This window comes from Eleutherodactylus coqui, chromosome 1 (genome assembly GCF_035609145.1).
Source record: "Eleutherodactylus coqui strain aEleCoq1 chromosome 1, aEleCoq1.hap1, whole genome shotgun sequence".
Classification (NCBI taxonomy): domain Eukaryota; kingdom Metazoa; phylum Chordata; class Amphibia; order Anura; family Eleutherodactylidae; genus Eleutherodactylus; species Eleutherodactylus coqui.
Window position 1 is genome coordinate 435,884,223 of NC_089837.1, and position 16,457 is coordinate 435,900,679.

The following is a 16,457-nucleotide window of genomic DNA, read 5'->3' on the forward strand; positions in this document are numbered from 1 at the left end:
AGACGGTGGAATTATTAGGGAGTTTGTGGTTAGGTTTTGATTGTTGAATGACAAACCCTGCAATGATACCCTATTGTACTGTCCGTCACAGCTAATAAAATACTTTTTGAACCATAAAAGGTGAGTCATGTTTATTTCTTTCTTTCGGACACTTATCTGCTCCCTGTGAAATTTTCAAAAATCTGGCACAACTCCTTTAACCCCTTTAGTGGCGCGCCCGGAAAATCTTCTATGAGGCGCTATTATGTAATAATGACACTGAAGGGGTTAAAAGGGGTTGTCTCACTCCGAAACGGGTTTTTTTTAAAATTCAATAGGCCCCCCGTTCGGCGCGAGACAAACCCGATGCATGTGTTAAAAAAAAAAAAACGGGTAGTACTTACCCGAATCCCCGCGCTACGGCGACTTCTTCCTTCTTCTTACTTACCTTAGTAAGATGGCCGCCGGGATCTTCACGGTGAGGTCCATTGCCGATTCCAGCCTCCTAATTGGCTGGAATCGGCACACGTGACGGGGCGGAGCTACAAGGAGCAGCTCTCCGGCACAAGCGGCCCCATTCAGAAGGGAGAAGACCGCACAGTGCAAGCCAGAAGAGGCGATTTTAGACGGATCCATGGAGACGGGGACGCTAGCAACGGAACAGGTAAGTGAATAACTTCTGTATGGCTCATAATTAATGCACGATGTATATTACAAAGTGCATTAATATGGCCATACAGAAGTGCATAACCCCACATGCTTTCATGAGACAACCCCTTTAATGCCTCCATGGAGTCTAATTTGTCATCCACTTAAAAGGGATTTTCCGAGAAAGAATGTTCATCTGTCTTGTGTCTTGATGATAAATGTTGTTAATGGGAAGATCCCTTAAATGTTTTATAGTCACTTTAGAAATGCGGCTCGGTTCCTGGTATGAAGTAAGAGATGTGCTGGGATCAAATCTACGGCTGTTCGCCTATCTTCATAAAGCCACTATATAGAAACACGGAGCGAGGAGCTGTATCAGCACCCACCATGTGCCAGTCTAATGGTCTTCCATTTTCAGTTTTACAGTAGATGGATTTTTGTGGTGGCTGAGGGGATTTTTCATCACTCACAGGGAGCCTACAGACAGCAATAATGGAACTATTGGATATTGGAAGGTGAGGTGGTTGCCAGCTTTCCCCAATAAGATATAATATAAAAAATTAGATTAGATTTCCTGGTAAATCAGTTTTTCAGGGAGTCTCTATGACAGCACCATCTGACATCTCTTCCTCTTGATAGGACAGGAACCTACAGAGGATTAAATGCCTCCCCCCTTAACCTTCCTCAGTGTTTATAACGAACAGACAGGGGTAAGAGCTTAACTAAAAATAAGTACCTACGGCGGTATGTTTGAATGGAAAAGATAAAAGTATTTTTTTCGGGGGAAGGTGGGAAGGGGGGGGGGGGGGGGGGAGTACAGGTGCTGTTGTGGAGACTCTCTAAAGCAGGGGTCCCCAACAGGTCATGTTTTCAGGATATCCTATGGTAAGAACACCTGTGGCAATGTCTAATGCACTAACAATTACATCACCTGTGCAATACTGAGGAAATCCTGAAAAGATGACCTGTTGGCGGTCCCTGAGGACTGGAGTTGGGGAACACTGCTCTAAAGAACAGATTACCAATAAATCTAATCTAACTTTTTCGAAGCCCAAATCCTCATCTGCTTGCATGTGTATTCTTTAGTGTTTGGTGAAAGTATGCAACTTTTCCATGTCGCGGCTTTGCATATCTGCTTCACCGACGCACAGGCTATTTCTGTCCAAGATGCAGATACTGCCCTAGTAGAGTAGGCTTTAAGGTTCCCTAGGGCAGTCTTATCTATTTCTGCATAGGCTTCTGTGATGGCTAGGCGGATCAATCCTGCTATGGAATTTTTCACTGTCTTCTTTCCCCTATTGGGGCCAAAAAAATTGGATGAATAGTTTCTCATCCTGCCTCCACTCGCTTGTGAAGGCGACATATTGTAACACCGCTCTCCTAACATTCAGGCAATGGAATTTTTGTTCCTGTTCATTTTTAGGATTATTGCAAAATGAGGCAATGATTATGTCTTCTGACACCTATGGAATTGTGATGCTACTTCAGGTATGAAAGACAGGTCGAGTTTGAATATTATTTTATTGTCAGTAGAAAGGTTGGCAGACCAATAACGCCTGTATCTCCCTTATCCTTCTCGCCGACGTGATGGCCACTAGAAAGATTGTCTTTAATGTCAAGGTTCTAACGGGAATTGAGTCTATAGGCTCAAATGGAGCTGAGAATAGAGCTCTAAGGACCCAATTCAGGTTCCATTCGGGGCCTAGTTAAGCATTTTAGGCTTTAACCTGTCTGTAGCTTTGAAAAATCCCGAGATCCAGCTTATTTCAGAGAGTCTGGTGTCATAAAAAGCACTGAGAGCCACTACTTGCATCTTCAGTGTACTAGGAGAGAGGCCCTTATCCAAACCTTCCTGGAGGAATTCCTAAGATTGTAGGTATGTCCGGGGAACTAAATGAAAATTTTCTCTCCTGCCACCAAGCTGCAAATTTTTCCAGACTTTGCGATATATCTTATTATTAGTTTCTTTTCTGCTGGAGAAAAGTGTCTGTTACATTTTTCTAAGCCTCTTCCTAGCAGTATGGGTAGCTCAATATCCAAGCTGATAGATGGAAGTTCGTCATGTCTGGATGGTCTAGGGGACCCTAGGATAGAAGGTCTAACCGAACTGGTAGGTGGACTGGATCCTGTAGACTTAGCCCCATTTTGGTCAAGGCGAAGTTGGTTCGGCTTGCTAAAAAAAAAAATCTACTAGTAGACGTTTTTTTTTAACCTTTGTTTTTGTGGTCAGTCTACCCTCTTGTTCCCCTAGCAATAACAAGGAAAGAGCGTTTAAATATATAAACTTTTTTGTAAACATAACAGTTTCAGGAGTGGTTACCCAACGGGCTACTTACAGCCCCAGAGGTGGCAGGGATGTCCAGTGCTTGAGTACGCATACTGAATAGTACTGCAGACTAAATAGACACTGATCCTGTACACAGCAGGATCCTGTAGAATCCACATTCTGGCTTCTTTCGGATACCTTTTAAAATTTCAAAACTTGCCAGTCTTTGCTGCTGTCCGCCGCCCCCGATGCAAGTGCATTATCACGCCAGTCACATGGCCTCGCAGGCTTCGCCCTCACCATAACCTAGGGGGGGCGTCAGAGTGTCACGCCTGCTCCTACGCAGGCCCACGAGATCCATGCATTGGCAAAGTCAGAAGAAAGGGGGAAGGGAGAAGACAGACCACAGCCCCCATGTAAAGCCCTCCCTGGACCGTGGTGGGGAGGAATCCAGCCTGGGTGAACTGCTCTTGTAGCCGGTCGGATCCGGCAGCGAGAATTCTCGCCGTGCGATCCGACCCGAGCGCCTGCAGGAACGAGCGCGTACTCACCCGCGCCTGGCGGCCCCGGCTCTTTCATGTGCCGGCTGCCGCGCAGCCGGCGCCGGCGGCCGGGTGAGTGCGTGCCCCACAGAAAATTAGGACATGCCGCGGTTTGTTTGCCGCGCGATATTTCGCGCGGCCAAACCGCGGCCGTCTGCATAGGAGTGCGTATTTTAATGCACTCCTATGCAAACTTTCAGCGGCGGAAATCCCGCGGGAAATCCCACGGCGGGATTTCCGCTCGTGTGCAGGCGGCCCGACGACCCTCCGGAAGCCCCTGCTGCTTCCAATTCGTGGTATATATTTTTTATATATCTCTTCTCTTTCATGCTAGGAACTCCTAAAAACTCCCAGCACCTCTCTGGCTACTTGCCTCCTGGCAGGACAGGAAAACCATTGAGGAAGGTGGGGGTGGTAGGGGGGGGGGGGGGTCAGCCTTTAACCCTTTGTGTGTTGCTGTCCTACTGGAGGAGGCAATCTCAGGTGGTTCTGTCGTGGAGACGAAAGGGAAAATTGTACATACAGATACATAAAAGCATGTTCCAATTCTGAAACTAGAAACCCATTAAGAGGTTTTCAACTATTGGTAAAGGGATAACGGATTTATTTAAAGGGGTAGGTCATCAATAGTATTCGCGTGGAAAAACCCTTTAAGCTTCAAAAAGGCTGAAGATTGGGGCTGGCATTTTTTATCTAATAGAAAGGCTTTATGGGATTTTTCCATAAAGATAGAATTTAAATTGGAATTTGTGCCATTTGGATGTCTTCTCTCTCACTGCTAAGGATGTGCTAGTTTTCGGCATTAACACGTATGGATAAAATTGAATGCCCTCTTGTTTCTTGTCCTGTTACTCCCTGATCTCTGACAATTGACTCCCATTCATTTCAGCTGCCATAAAGCACATACAGCCTGCTGCCCTGTATATACAAACAATGTAGGCAGGAAGTGTGTCTCCAATATGGCTGCCCCATGGAAGTTTTCAAAAATGAAAATTGAATAGCTACAAAAAAAACCCCCAAAAAACACTAAACATAAATTTCTTTTCTACAGATATGCATCTAATTAATAAAACAACAATAATACCACTTAGTTAGAATGAAAACGCCATTAAATATCTAGGGATATCCTTGTCAGCTGATCCAGCCCCGCTATTAAGCTTAAACTATAAACCGATGCTTGCGACACTAGAGAGACTGATTTACAGAAATGGTGATCCCTTACGCTTTCCTAGTTTGGCAGGATTAACTTACTAAAAATGGAATCTCTTCCTAAAATCCTATACAAATGCCAATCTCTCTCTATCAAATTACGCAGAAACTACCGTATTTTTCGTTCTATTAGACGCACCGGTCTATAAGACGCACCCCCGTTTTAGAGCGGGAAAATAGGGGGAAAAAAATTTGAACTCACCCAGGGACAGCGTAGGGTTAGTGCCGGGTGACGGAGCAGAGGTCTGAAAAACCGGCGCTCCATATCACAGCTGCGCTTGTGTGCAGCAGGAGGAAGGAAGGAAGCCGTTTGGTGGAGGCGGGGAGCAGCAGTAGTACCCGCCGGCGCTCACGACCAATCAGAGGTATGTATGGGCGGCAGTGGGGAGGAGACTGGACGCACATTTGTTGGTGCGATCGCGAGTTTAACACGCAATCGTGCTAACTAAATCGCGCTCGCGCATTAAATTCGCGATCGTGCTAATAATGGCGATTGGAACAAATTTTTTTGCACATTCACTCTATAAGACGCAGCAACTCCCCTCCCCCCCTGCTTTGGAGAGGGAAAAAGTGCATCTTATAAAGCGAAAAATACGGTACTTGTCCCGTATCTGTAGAGTCACAATGAAATTTGTCTGGGGTAACAACAGACCAGTACTGGTGCAATAGGTCTCCACAAGATGAATAGGTGGAGACATGGGCTAGCCAGCCTGAGTTAGAGGGAACGCCTAGGTGATTGGCACAGCTGTGGATTGGCTGCCGCACACATGCCTCCCCAGAAACAGATATACCTCCCATCTTCCTGACAAGCTAACATCTCTCCCTGATGGGACTCCCATCTCTACTCCTGTCCCCCTGCCAGACTGCAGTCTTCCCGCCGCCACAGCAGCAGCTGGACCCGCTTGCACTCTTCTCGTTGGGTTCCACTCCAGTCCACCGCTGGCAGTGCCACTGCCACCAACCCCACTCTCACTGTCCAGGGTGCTGCTGGCAAACCCGGCTCTCCCTGTCCATGTCCCCCCGCCGCCACTGTCATCGCTGGGCTCCCCTGCTGCTGTGTGCAGGAGCATGGAGCCGCTGCTGAGACACAGAGACAGGGAAGGACGGCCAGTACCTGACATGTGCACTGTGCTCTCTGTGGGGAGCAAGGACACCCACAGCCTGTTTGTGTCATTCCGTGTGCAGTTAGCACTCCAGTGGCGGCCGCCAATCCACATCTGGGGGCGTGACCAGTCACTAACCCTAACCAACCCATGTCGCCACCTATAATAATAATAATAATATAATAATAATTTTATTTGTATAGCGCCAACATATTCCGCAGCGCTTACATAGACAGGGGGGAAAACAGAAAGACAAAATACAAACATTACAGAACCACGGTTACATATAGTAATCAGTTGATGGAAACAATAGGGGTGAGGGTCCTGCTCCAACGAGCTTACATACTACAAGTAATGGGGTGATACAGAGGGTAAAGGGGCTGGAGATGTGCACAGTATGGCGAGGTGGAGAGTGAGCGATGCTATACACATAGACAATGGTCAGACATTTAGCCATGTGACGGCAGAAACGGTGTGACTGCAGGAGCGGTTTATGATGGCTAGCAGGGATTGCAGTCAGTAGGTCAGGGAGCATGTTATCAGGCGGAGTACAGAGAGGTTTGTTTAGGGAATGCGGTATGCCTCCCTGAAGAGGTGCGTTTTTAGAGCACGCTTGAAGTTCTGCGAGTCCTGGATTGCTCGGGTAGCCTTTGGTAGTGTGTTCCAGAGGACCGGTGCTGCTCTGGAGAAGTCTTGGAGGCGGGAATGAGAAGTTCGAATTAAAGGGGCGCTCAGTCTGGTTTCATTAGCAGAGCGGAGAGCCCGGGCTGGTTGATGGATTAAGATGAGGGAGGCGATATAGGGTGGCGCTGTACTGTGGAGGGCTTTGTGGATGAAGGTAGCGAGTTTGAATTGAATTCTGTATTTAACGGGCAGCCAGTGCAGTGACCGGCATAGGACAGAGGCGTCCGAGTAGCGGCTGGACAGGAAGAGGAGCCTGGTTGCCGCATTCAGGATGGACTGGAGAGGGTAGAGTCTGGTGCAGGGGAGGCCGATCAGCAACGAGTTGCAATAATCGAGCCGGGAGTGGATGAGGGCAACAGTAAGCGTTTTTAACGTCTCCACAGTGAGAAAAGAGCGGATTCTTGCGATGTTCTTGAGGTGCAGCTGACATGTTCGGGCTAGAGATTGGATGTAGGGGGCAAAAGAGAGATCAGAGTCAAATATGACCCCAAGGCAGCGGGCGTGTTGTCTAGGAGTTATGGTGGCGCCAAACACTGAGATGGAGATGTCAGGATGAGGTCGGTTAGTGGAGGGTGGAAATACCAGTAAGTCAGTTTTAGAGAGGTTTAGTTTTAGGTAGAGAGAGGACATGGTGTTAGAGACAGCGGACAGACAGTTAGTGATGTTTTGGAGGAAGGGTGCAGAGATGTCACGGGCAGAGGTGTATAGCTGGGTGTCATCAGTGTACAGGTGGTATTTGAGGCCAAAACTCCTGATGGTTTGTCCAATAGGGGCTGTGTAGATAGAGAAGAGAAGGGGGCCAAGGACCGAGCCCTGGGGGACCCCAACAGCAAGGGGAAGAGGAGGGGAGGTAGAGCCAGCAAAGGAGACACTGAAAGAGCGGTCAGATAGGCAAGAGGAGAACCAGGAGAGGGCAGTGTCCTTTAGGCCAATGGAGCGTAGCATACTGAGGAGGAGTTTGTGGTCAACAGTGTCAAACGCTGCAGAAAGGTCGAGGAGGATCAGTAGGGAGTAATCGCCCCTCGATTTGGCTGTCAGTAGGTCATTGGATACCCTAGTAAGGACAGTTTCTGTCGAGTGTTGAGGTCGGAAGCCAGACTGTAGGGGGTCTAGGAGAGAGTTCTCTGATAAATAGCTTACAAGGCGGGAGTAAACTAGGCGTTCTAGTAGTTTGGAGATGAAGGGGAGGTTTGAGATGGGTCTGTAGTTGGCAGCATCAGTCGCGTCCAGAGTCGGTTTCTTTAGCAGTGGGGATATGATGGCGTGTTTGAAAGAAGAGGGAAAGATGCCAGAGGTCAGAGAGAGGTTGAATATAGTGGTGAGATGGGAGATGACCACTGGGGAGAAGGAACGGAGGAGGTGTGAGGGGAGAGGGTCGCTAGCGCAGGTGGTGGGGCGAGCAGAGAAGAGCAATTTGGAGACTTCTTCCTCTGTCGCTGGTCTGAGTACAGACAGTGAGCAGGAGCTAGATGCAGTGCTGACAGGACTACGGTCAGGGCTAGTCTGGGATTGGGAAGTTATTTCCTGACGGATGTCGTCTATTTTCTTTTTGAAGTAAGCAGCCAACTCTTCAGCACTGAGATCCGTCACTGGGGGCTGCGGTTTTGGGCTGAGAAGGGAGTGAAAAGTATCAAAGAGCCGTTTAGGGTTGTGCGATAATGAGGAGACTAGAGAGGTGAAGTAGACTTGTTTGGCATGGTGGAGGGCGAGGTTGTAGGTTCTGAGCATGAATTTGTAGTGGAGGAAGTCTGGTGCCGTTTGCGATTTCCTCCACAGCCGTTCAGCACTTCTAGAGCACCGCCGGATGAAGCGTGTATGAGGTGTGAGCCAGGGTTGCCGTGTTCTACATCGAATGGCTCGGGTTCTGGGGGGCGCTGCTTCATCCAGGGCATGTTTGAGAGCGGTGTTGTAGTGAGCGGCAGCCAGGTTGGGGCAGGAGAGGAGAGAGATGGGGGACAGAGAGGACTGTAGGGATTCAGCAAAGTCCTGGGTGTGAATGGCCTTAAGGTTCCTGTAGGTACTGTAGGTAGGTGGGTCTGGAGAGATGGTAGGGAGCGTGACAGAGAAAGAGAGGAAGTTATGATCCGAGAGCGGGAGAGGGGAGTTAGTGAAGTTGGAAACAGAGCAGAGACGGAAGAAGACCAGATCAAGAGTGTTGCCATCCCTGTGAGTGGGAGAGGCTGTGAGTTGAGAGAGACCAAGGGAGGAGGTGAGCGAAAGAAGCTTAGAGGCAGATGGGGACATAGGGTCATTAGTGGGGATGTTAAAATCACCTAAGATGAGGGTTGGAATTTCACAGGATAGGAAGTGGGGGAGCCAGGCAGCAAAGTGGTCCAAAAACAGGCGAGGAGCACCTGGGGGGCGATAGATAACTGCTACTCGCATGGACAGCGGGCGGAAAAGCCGTAGCATATGTACCTCAAATGATGGAAAAGTGAGTGAGGGTACAGGGGGGATGACCTGGTAGGTGCATTTCGGGGAAAGAAGAGCACCTACTCCTCCGCCACGCCTGTCATCTGGTCTCGGGGTATGGGAGAACTGCAGGCCATTGTAAGACAGTGCAGCAGGGGAGGCCGTGTCAGACTGCTGTATCCACGTTTCTGTGAGAGCTAGCAGGTTTAAAGATTTAGCAGTAAAAAAGTCATGGATGGTGGGGAGTTTATTACATGCTGACTGGCAGTTCCAGAGGGCACATTTAAAGGAGTCAGGGGAGGCTATGCATGGGCTATCAGTTGGGCTTGGGGATTTTCTTAGTGAGTCAGGTAGGGGGTGATAACTAGGAGCAGTGGAGGGTGGGCCAGGATTGGGAGAGATATCCCCAGCAGCTAGTAGCAGCAGGATAGAGAGGGTTAGCAGATGGCTAGGAGATTTATGAGGGCGGCTGTTATTTTTGTTAGTGGCACTAGGGGGTTTGAGGCTAAGCAAGAAGGTAAAGAGTGCATGAGAGCTGTGCATAGGCGAGGACAGGAGAGAGGGGCTAATGTGTATAGAGTGCCCCAGAGGTGGGCACTTGAAAGAAGTTCTGAAACTGAGAGCAAGAATGAGAACAGAGGTGACAGCATTAGCGATAGCTTTAAAGTGCAAAGTATTTAGGTAGAGTTTGTGGCCTACCTGTCTCCTACCATGTCGAACTGCCATGGTCAAACTGTCTCATACTTTCTACAGCATACTTCATAACAGCATTATATTCGCGTGGCAGCCACCCACGTGGCATGCATGCTTACACTGATATTATAGTAAAAGTTTAAGGTATGACTAGGAAACAGCTGGGAGTGGCTAATCAGGTTCCAATTGACTGGCCAGCTGACTTTAGCATTGCAAACCTAATGACCAAAAGGGGGGGGGGGGTGAAATTTATTGCTCTCCTTAGATAAGGAAAGCATCTCAGCAAGGATGGGTGAAAGATGCCATTTGGGGGAGGTGGATGGCAGAAATAACTAAAAGTAAAGTTTCATTTACCAATGCAAACAGATGAAATGCAAAATACACAATTCACAGCAAGCAAGCAGCACAGAGGATTTAAGCAGAGGGAGATAGCAGTTCAGCTTGGAGTAGGATGATGCAGAAATGAACGTACCAATGCAAACAGATGAAATGCTAAATACACAATTCACCTATAGTTCCGATGGAGACATATTGCATCAGTACCCAGCAGACCGTGGCTCAGTTTCAGAACACTTTCACAGGAAAAAGGGAAAGACAGGCCTGCCAAACTTCGCCTTATACCACGGTGCTACCATATGTAAATGTATCTTGAACCTCATCTATAATCGCTCTTCCAAATTGTGGGTAGGGATGGAACAAGAATCCATACCATACAAAGCATTGGGTATCTTTTGGCTACCTCGCCGAGCATTCTGACAAATACTCAATTCAACACAGCTCATGAGCAATCTGTTAGATACATGGGATGGACTATTGACACACTTAAGTCTGGTATCTCGACCGGGCGCACTCACATCCCTACTGGGCAACCCAGACTTGATGGCATTGTTTAGCAGTTCCACATTACTCTCTAGATTGTAAACTCATCTGCCGTGTATATGTAACTTGGTTTCAGAGTCAGGTATGAGGTTGCTATGCAAGCTAATGGGCGGAGGTGCCCGTTGGCCGGGGCATGGTTTCACTATTTACAGATACGTACATACATACATACATACATACATACATACATGCATGCAACATCCCTGTGCAAGTACACAACTCATAGCTCCTTTATCTCAATTTGAAAAACTTATGCAGGTCATCCACCCCACTGAGAAAAGCGATCTCTCAGGTATATTATATTTTGCTGGCAAAGGGACGGGGAAACACCCATTGGCATTTAAGCAAGGTTTGGAAAAAGAAATAGTTAAAACTTTCACAGAAGAACAATGGGCCAAAATATTTATCGTGAAACACAAAACTTGTAGGTCCCCGGAAGTTCCAAGAATTCAACTATAAACTTCTAACACAATGGTACAGAACTCAAATGTGATTGGCCAAAATGTTCCATAATCACAAAATCTACTTTATTCTCCACTTAATAAAATAAATCACTATAAGTCGAATAGGGCCTTTTGGCATACCCCTTCCAATCCCCCCTACCCTTCCCTGCTTATTATTCCTTCCCCGTTGACATAGTTAGGCTGGGTTACCATTGGATGGAAATCCTGTGGAAATCTCGCGGTTTGGCCACACCGAAAAGCTGCGAGATTCCTGCGGGACAGCCGCAACTTTAAAACTGCGGCATTTCGCCACAGGTTTTGGAGTGGTTCGGCCGCCGGCATTCCGTTGCGGCTTTCTCTCCCCATAGATAGGTATGAGGCCGCAACAAAAAGAAAAGAAGAATTGGCATGCTGCGGCTGTCAATTCAGCGCAGCATTGCTGATTCTGCCTGGCTTTGCCGCGACGGATTGGCCGCCCTGTGTGGACGACATTTTTGCAAAATCTCGACCACATGACTGGCTTATCCTGGTATTAGGAGCCGCAGATGGATTTGCTGCACAGAAATTCTGCACGCAATTTCTGCAGCAAATCCGTCCCATGGGAACCCAGCCTTAAGGTCTGAGAGTGTCTGGTGAGAGTGCAGAACTAGTTTTCCTATAACTGTATAGATTAAAACACAAGAATTAATCAATCAGTTTAAGTTAGAAAAAAGGAAAATGTATCATTCTGCTGTAAAATATTTTGAATGTAAAACCATTTCCCATTGTATCCTACAGTTCTTTAATAAAATACTTTTGAACCATAATAAAACACATAAAGGCCACCCCACAGATGGCGCTGCTGTCAGTTATCCCTGGTCCCTACGCCCCTAGGGCTATTGCGGCACTTCCTCACTGCAGCAAGGGCGGTCATTCCACGCCATTGGCACGGTACATCAACCCCTCCCATCCTGGAATTCGTCCAGGAGCTAAACCAACTGATGTATATGGAGGAAATGGAAGATGAAGGGGCCGAGGGACAGAGACGTGGCACCCAAGCTTGGGCAGTGTGGAATACGTACCGAGATTCGCCACAGTTTCAGTTAACAGTGGGTTGGTGACGTGGCGTGACCCGGGAAGAGAGATATAAGGCCCCGAGGAACGCGTCTGAAGCCAACTGGGGTTACCAGAGGTGAGTCTGGGCGGCCACACCTCCTTCCCTTTCCTCCTCTTACGCTCACACATTCCGATCTTCCTAAAACTCTTCCCCTTTTTCCTCTTTTCTTTTCCACATGTCTCCCAGTATAACCCTCTTAGTTACACCTTGTTTGTTACTCTTTATATAGTCAAACCGGGCTTTGTCACAATGATAAGCACAATTAACCTTAAATCAAGTTATTCAAATAAGGCATGTGACTAGGGCGTAACTAAAGGCTCAGGGGCCCTGATGCAAAAGGTGAGCAGGGCCCCCCCCCCCCTCTATCTGTATCTGTACCCGTACCCATACCTAAACCATGCTGCACAGAGGCATAACTTGAATCTTCTGAGCCCCAATGCAAAACCTGTAACAGGGCCCCCAACTATAATGCTTTATTCATAGTACTGGGCTCCCTATATGGAGAAGAGAGGCCTTATGGGCCCCCTAAGGCTCCTGGGCCCGGGTGCAACCGCATCCCCTGCACCCTCTATAGTTACGCCCCTGCATGTGACCATAATAGACTCAAGGACACGTCGACACAAGCGGATCGCCCTTGGAGAGCCATAGCAAAGAAGAGCTGACTTTGATTTTGCGAGTTGAACTGTTCATTTAATCTTGGCTCACCAATCCCTGTGCCTTAGTCCTGAGCGATGTGACATAAAAAATGCCTTATTGCCCTTTTGTCTTGAACTGTTCAATGTTCTATATGTGCGTTTTATATGAAAACGTCAATAAAAACATATTAAACATAATAAAAACACAAAATAAAAGATGGAAAGCACAGATGCCCTGTTCCCAGCTGGCCCAATTTAATAGTCCAAAAAAAACATCTGCAACACCGTTCATGGTGTAACTCTCTGGTCCAGTCATTGTAAAATACATCGGTGTCAGATACTCAGTCTGACATATAGAAATCGGTGATGTACGTCAGAAGAAGAGCTCTTGGCAGGAGAGTGGATTCGTGTGCTTCTTTGAAGAATGTAGATCACCTCATACTCCAATGAGCACACCTGGTCCCTACTTCCTCAATAAGGCTGATGTCACACGAGCATAAACAGCATTAATGGGTGCATTTGTTCAGTGGACATTGTGTATTTACAAGCACGAGTCTTGCTGTACTTTTTGCATGTGCAAATCGTGCACATTTGCGTGTGCAAATCGTGCACATTTGCGTGTGCAGAAAAAACATGCGAGCATGCTCCCATTCATTAAAATGAACAATTAAGTTAATTAGTTCAATATGTGCCATTTTCAATTCATAAATTTGCAGGAAAATAGAGCATGCTTCACATTTTTTTGGCGCAAGCAAAATACAGGCATGTGAATGAACTTGAAATCAATGAGTTCTATTCAGTGTATTGTACTTGCAAATAGGCAGTAAATATGGTACCCCAGTGTTAAAGGGGTTTTCTAGGACTTTCACTACTGATTACCTACCCTCAGAATAGATCATTATTAGATCAGCGGGGGCCCACCAATAGGGATCAGCCTATCACCAGGCCTGCTTTCAGGATAGCACTGGAAGCAGATAGTGCTGTCAACATTTCAGCAACCCAGTTTGGTACTGCAGGTGCAATTCCCATTGAATTCAATGAGAGCTGTATCTGCAATACAAAAATGTGCAACTGCAATATAAAAAGTGCCATTTCCGGGGCTGTCCACACTAAAAACAGACTCAGGGATTAGCTGATTAATGGGAATCCTGAGCCGTGGATCCCCGCTAATCAACTACTGATTGCTTATTCTGAGGACAGCTCATCAATAGGAAAAGTTCAGGAAAACCTTTTAATGATCTGTTTAATGCAATATGAGCCTTTATAGAAAATGACTGCCTTTGATGAAATACAAATATTTTTGCATCACATAACCAACAAACTATCTTATAGTTTGTCATAGAACAGCATTACAAGCAATACACATATCACACAATATATTGCATATATTGAATATTGCATCTACTGTGTACATATTATACCTGGACAAGTCTCCATGCCTCACTAACCACTGCATACTGGAGTCGATTCAACACAAACCCATCAGTCTCCTTCAATAATTTTACAGGCGACTGCCCAATTTTCTTCATGAGAGAATATGTTTTCTCCACTGTGACTGCATCTGTTTTGGGGTGGGGAACTAGTTCAACCAAGGGAACATAATACGGTGGATTCACCTGTTAAGTAGAACAAAAGAGACCTATTATTATTACTTCCCAAGTCATCAGGCCTCATCTATATCTGCACAGATCTGACTAGACCACTAGAGGAGCTCTGTAATAGTAATGAATGCCAAGGGTTTAGCTTCAAGGGGTATTTCAGGACTAAACTATGGAGAACCTATTCTCAGGATAGGTCATCAATAGCTGATTGGTGGGGGTCCACTGCTCGACATCCCTGCCAGTCAAGTAATTAAAGATGTGAGCACCAAGGCCTCTTCTCAGGTATGTGACATGATGGTCATCAGTCACATGGCCCGAGAGCAGATCAATCCCATTCAAGTGAATAGGATTGAGCTGCAATACCAGGAACACCCGGTATACAGTCTAAGAGCGCTGTGTTTAGTATGGACTGAAGTAATAGTGGTGTTCACCCAAGTTCTGCCGTTACTTCAACCAGCTGATCAGTGGGGATGTCAACTGCCGAATCTCCACCAATCAATTATTGTTGACCTTTCTTCAGGATGGCTCATCAATAGTTTATTTCCAGAAAACAACTCTCAGACAACCCCATTTTCAGGCAAATTCACAGCCAATCGCTTAAGTTTATAATGCAACTATAAGTGGACATGTACTGAAAATATAGAGAGTGGGACCTCAGAATCAGATCCTTTAGTGAGCCCAAATAACAAAGTCCAACATGGTGTTTTCACAGCACAAAGGAAGGCAAGGCAGGAATTGACTTGAAAGTTGGCATTGTATGAAAATTGAATGTTAAGTCTATTCTTGGGATCACATTGCTTGATTTTATTCACCTACTAGTAATGGGTATTGCTAGATTTTAGTAATTCTCTTGAAGTGGACGTTCTACCTCTTCCCAGCCTGAAATGGCAGCTTATAGATATAGATTTATATTACAGTTGAATGGAGTATACTGTGAAAACTGAGTACCGACCACTATAAAAGATAAATTAACAAATTGAAGCAACCTTCAGTAATTTTTGGGCACTTTCAAAATGAAACAGATGGGAATGGTTGTAGAACTCAAATGGATCACGATTTTTATAAAACATCATAAATGTCATGGATAATCATTAGCCGTAGTATACATCACAAGACATATGCCATGACTTGTAGTAAAGCTGAAAAGTTACAGTCTACCAAGTTTAAGAGGTAAAACACATTATTATTGCGTGTAAAAACTTATAAAATTGGATGCTATAATACTTTATCCCAGTGCTTTAGATCATTTATCTAGAGTAACATTAACATAGGGTGTAACAAACAATAATAATGTCTCCATCTACAACAAATGGGGCGAAATACAATAAGTGACTGAACAGGATAGAAATATCCAAAATGACTAGAGACAAACCAAGCCTCTAAGTAGTTACTGGAGACAACCATTGCAACATTGTACAGTGGATGATAACAGGTGTAATGGATTAGAAGTATAGATGTTTCCCCTGTAATCCTATTGTTTCCTATGAGGACACCCCTGCCCCCCAGTAAGTGAATAAAATCAAGCAATGTGGGTGGATCAAAAAAAAACACCCAAAAAACGAAAACAAACATTCACATGGCATATGTGTGTGATCCTGTTTTATTCCCACTTACCTACTGACTTCTATGAGCAGGGCACTGTAAATTATATCAATTGGACCATCCTCCATTTTTTTGAAGCACGTGAAAAATTGTTTACACTTGGATGACACTCAAGTTAAAAAACACACAATTGCAACAAGAACTGATGTAAAACACATATATGCTCACAGTGAAATTGATCACTTTTTCACTACCCGAAATCACACTCACCTATATGAATAAGGCATTAGGGATCTACTAAAGACCCATTAGAGAACTTCCAGTAAATCTTCAACTACTGGTTGCCTGCTGACGTTCTAAGGCCGAGTGTCCACGGGCGGGACGGAATATCACAAGTTATATTCCGCCGTGGGGGAGCACTAATGTCACCGCGATTTTCCGTGATGAACCTATCTTAATGATAGGTTCATCGTGGCAAACTGCGATTTTTCGACACGAGCGATTTTCCACTCGTGTACATTGGGCCGCGCTTTGCATAGTTATCGCCGCGGATCATGCTATGACAAATCGCCTGTGGACAGCCAGCCTAAAGCTCGTCACACATTGTGAGATGTCTCATTTTATCTATGGTGGCACATTTCACCTAATTTTTAATGTAAATTAACAATGTATTAATGATTGTTTTTATGGTACTTGGAGTCATTAAATATTTAATCAGCTATTTA

At 45.9% G+C, this 16,457-nt stretch overlaps 1 protein-coding gene across 1 annotated transcript in view; it reads right to left on the reverse strand.

Moving 5' to 3' along the window:
• Positions 1 to 16,457, reverse strand: part of CRYL1 (crystallin lambda 1) — a 137,105-nt gene that overhangs the window by 25,072 nt on the left and 95,576 nt on the right. Inside the window, exon 5 of the mRNA XM_066582171.1 lies at positions 14,011 to 14,205. Coding sequence (XP_066438268.1) covers positions 14,011 to 14,205 — 195 coding nt within the window. The remainder of the gene's footprint in view (positions 1 to 14,010; positions 14,206 to 16,457) is intronic.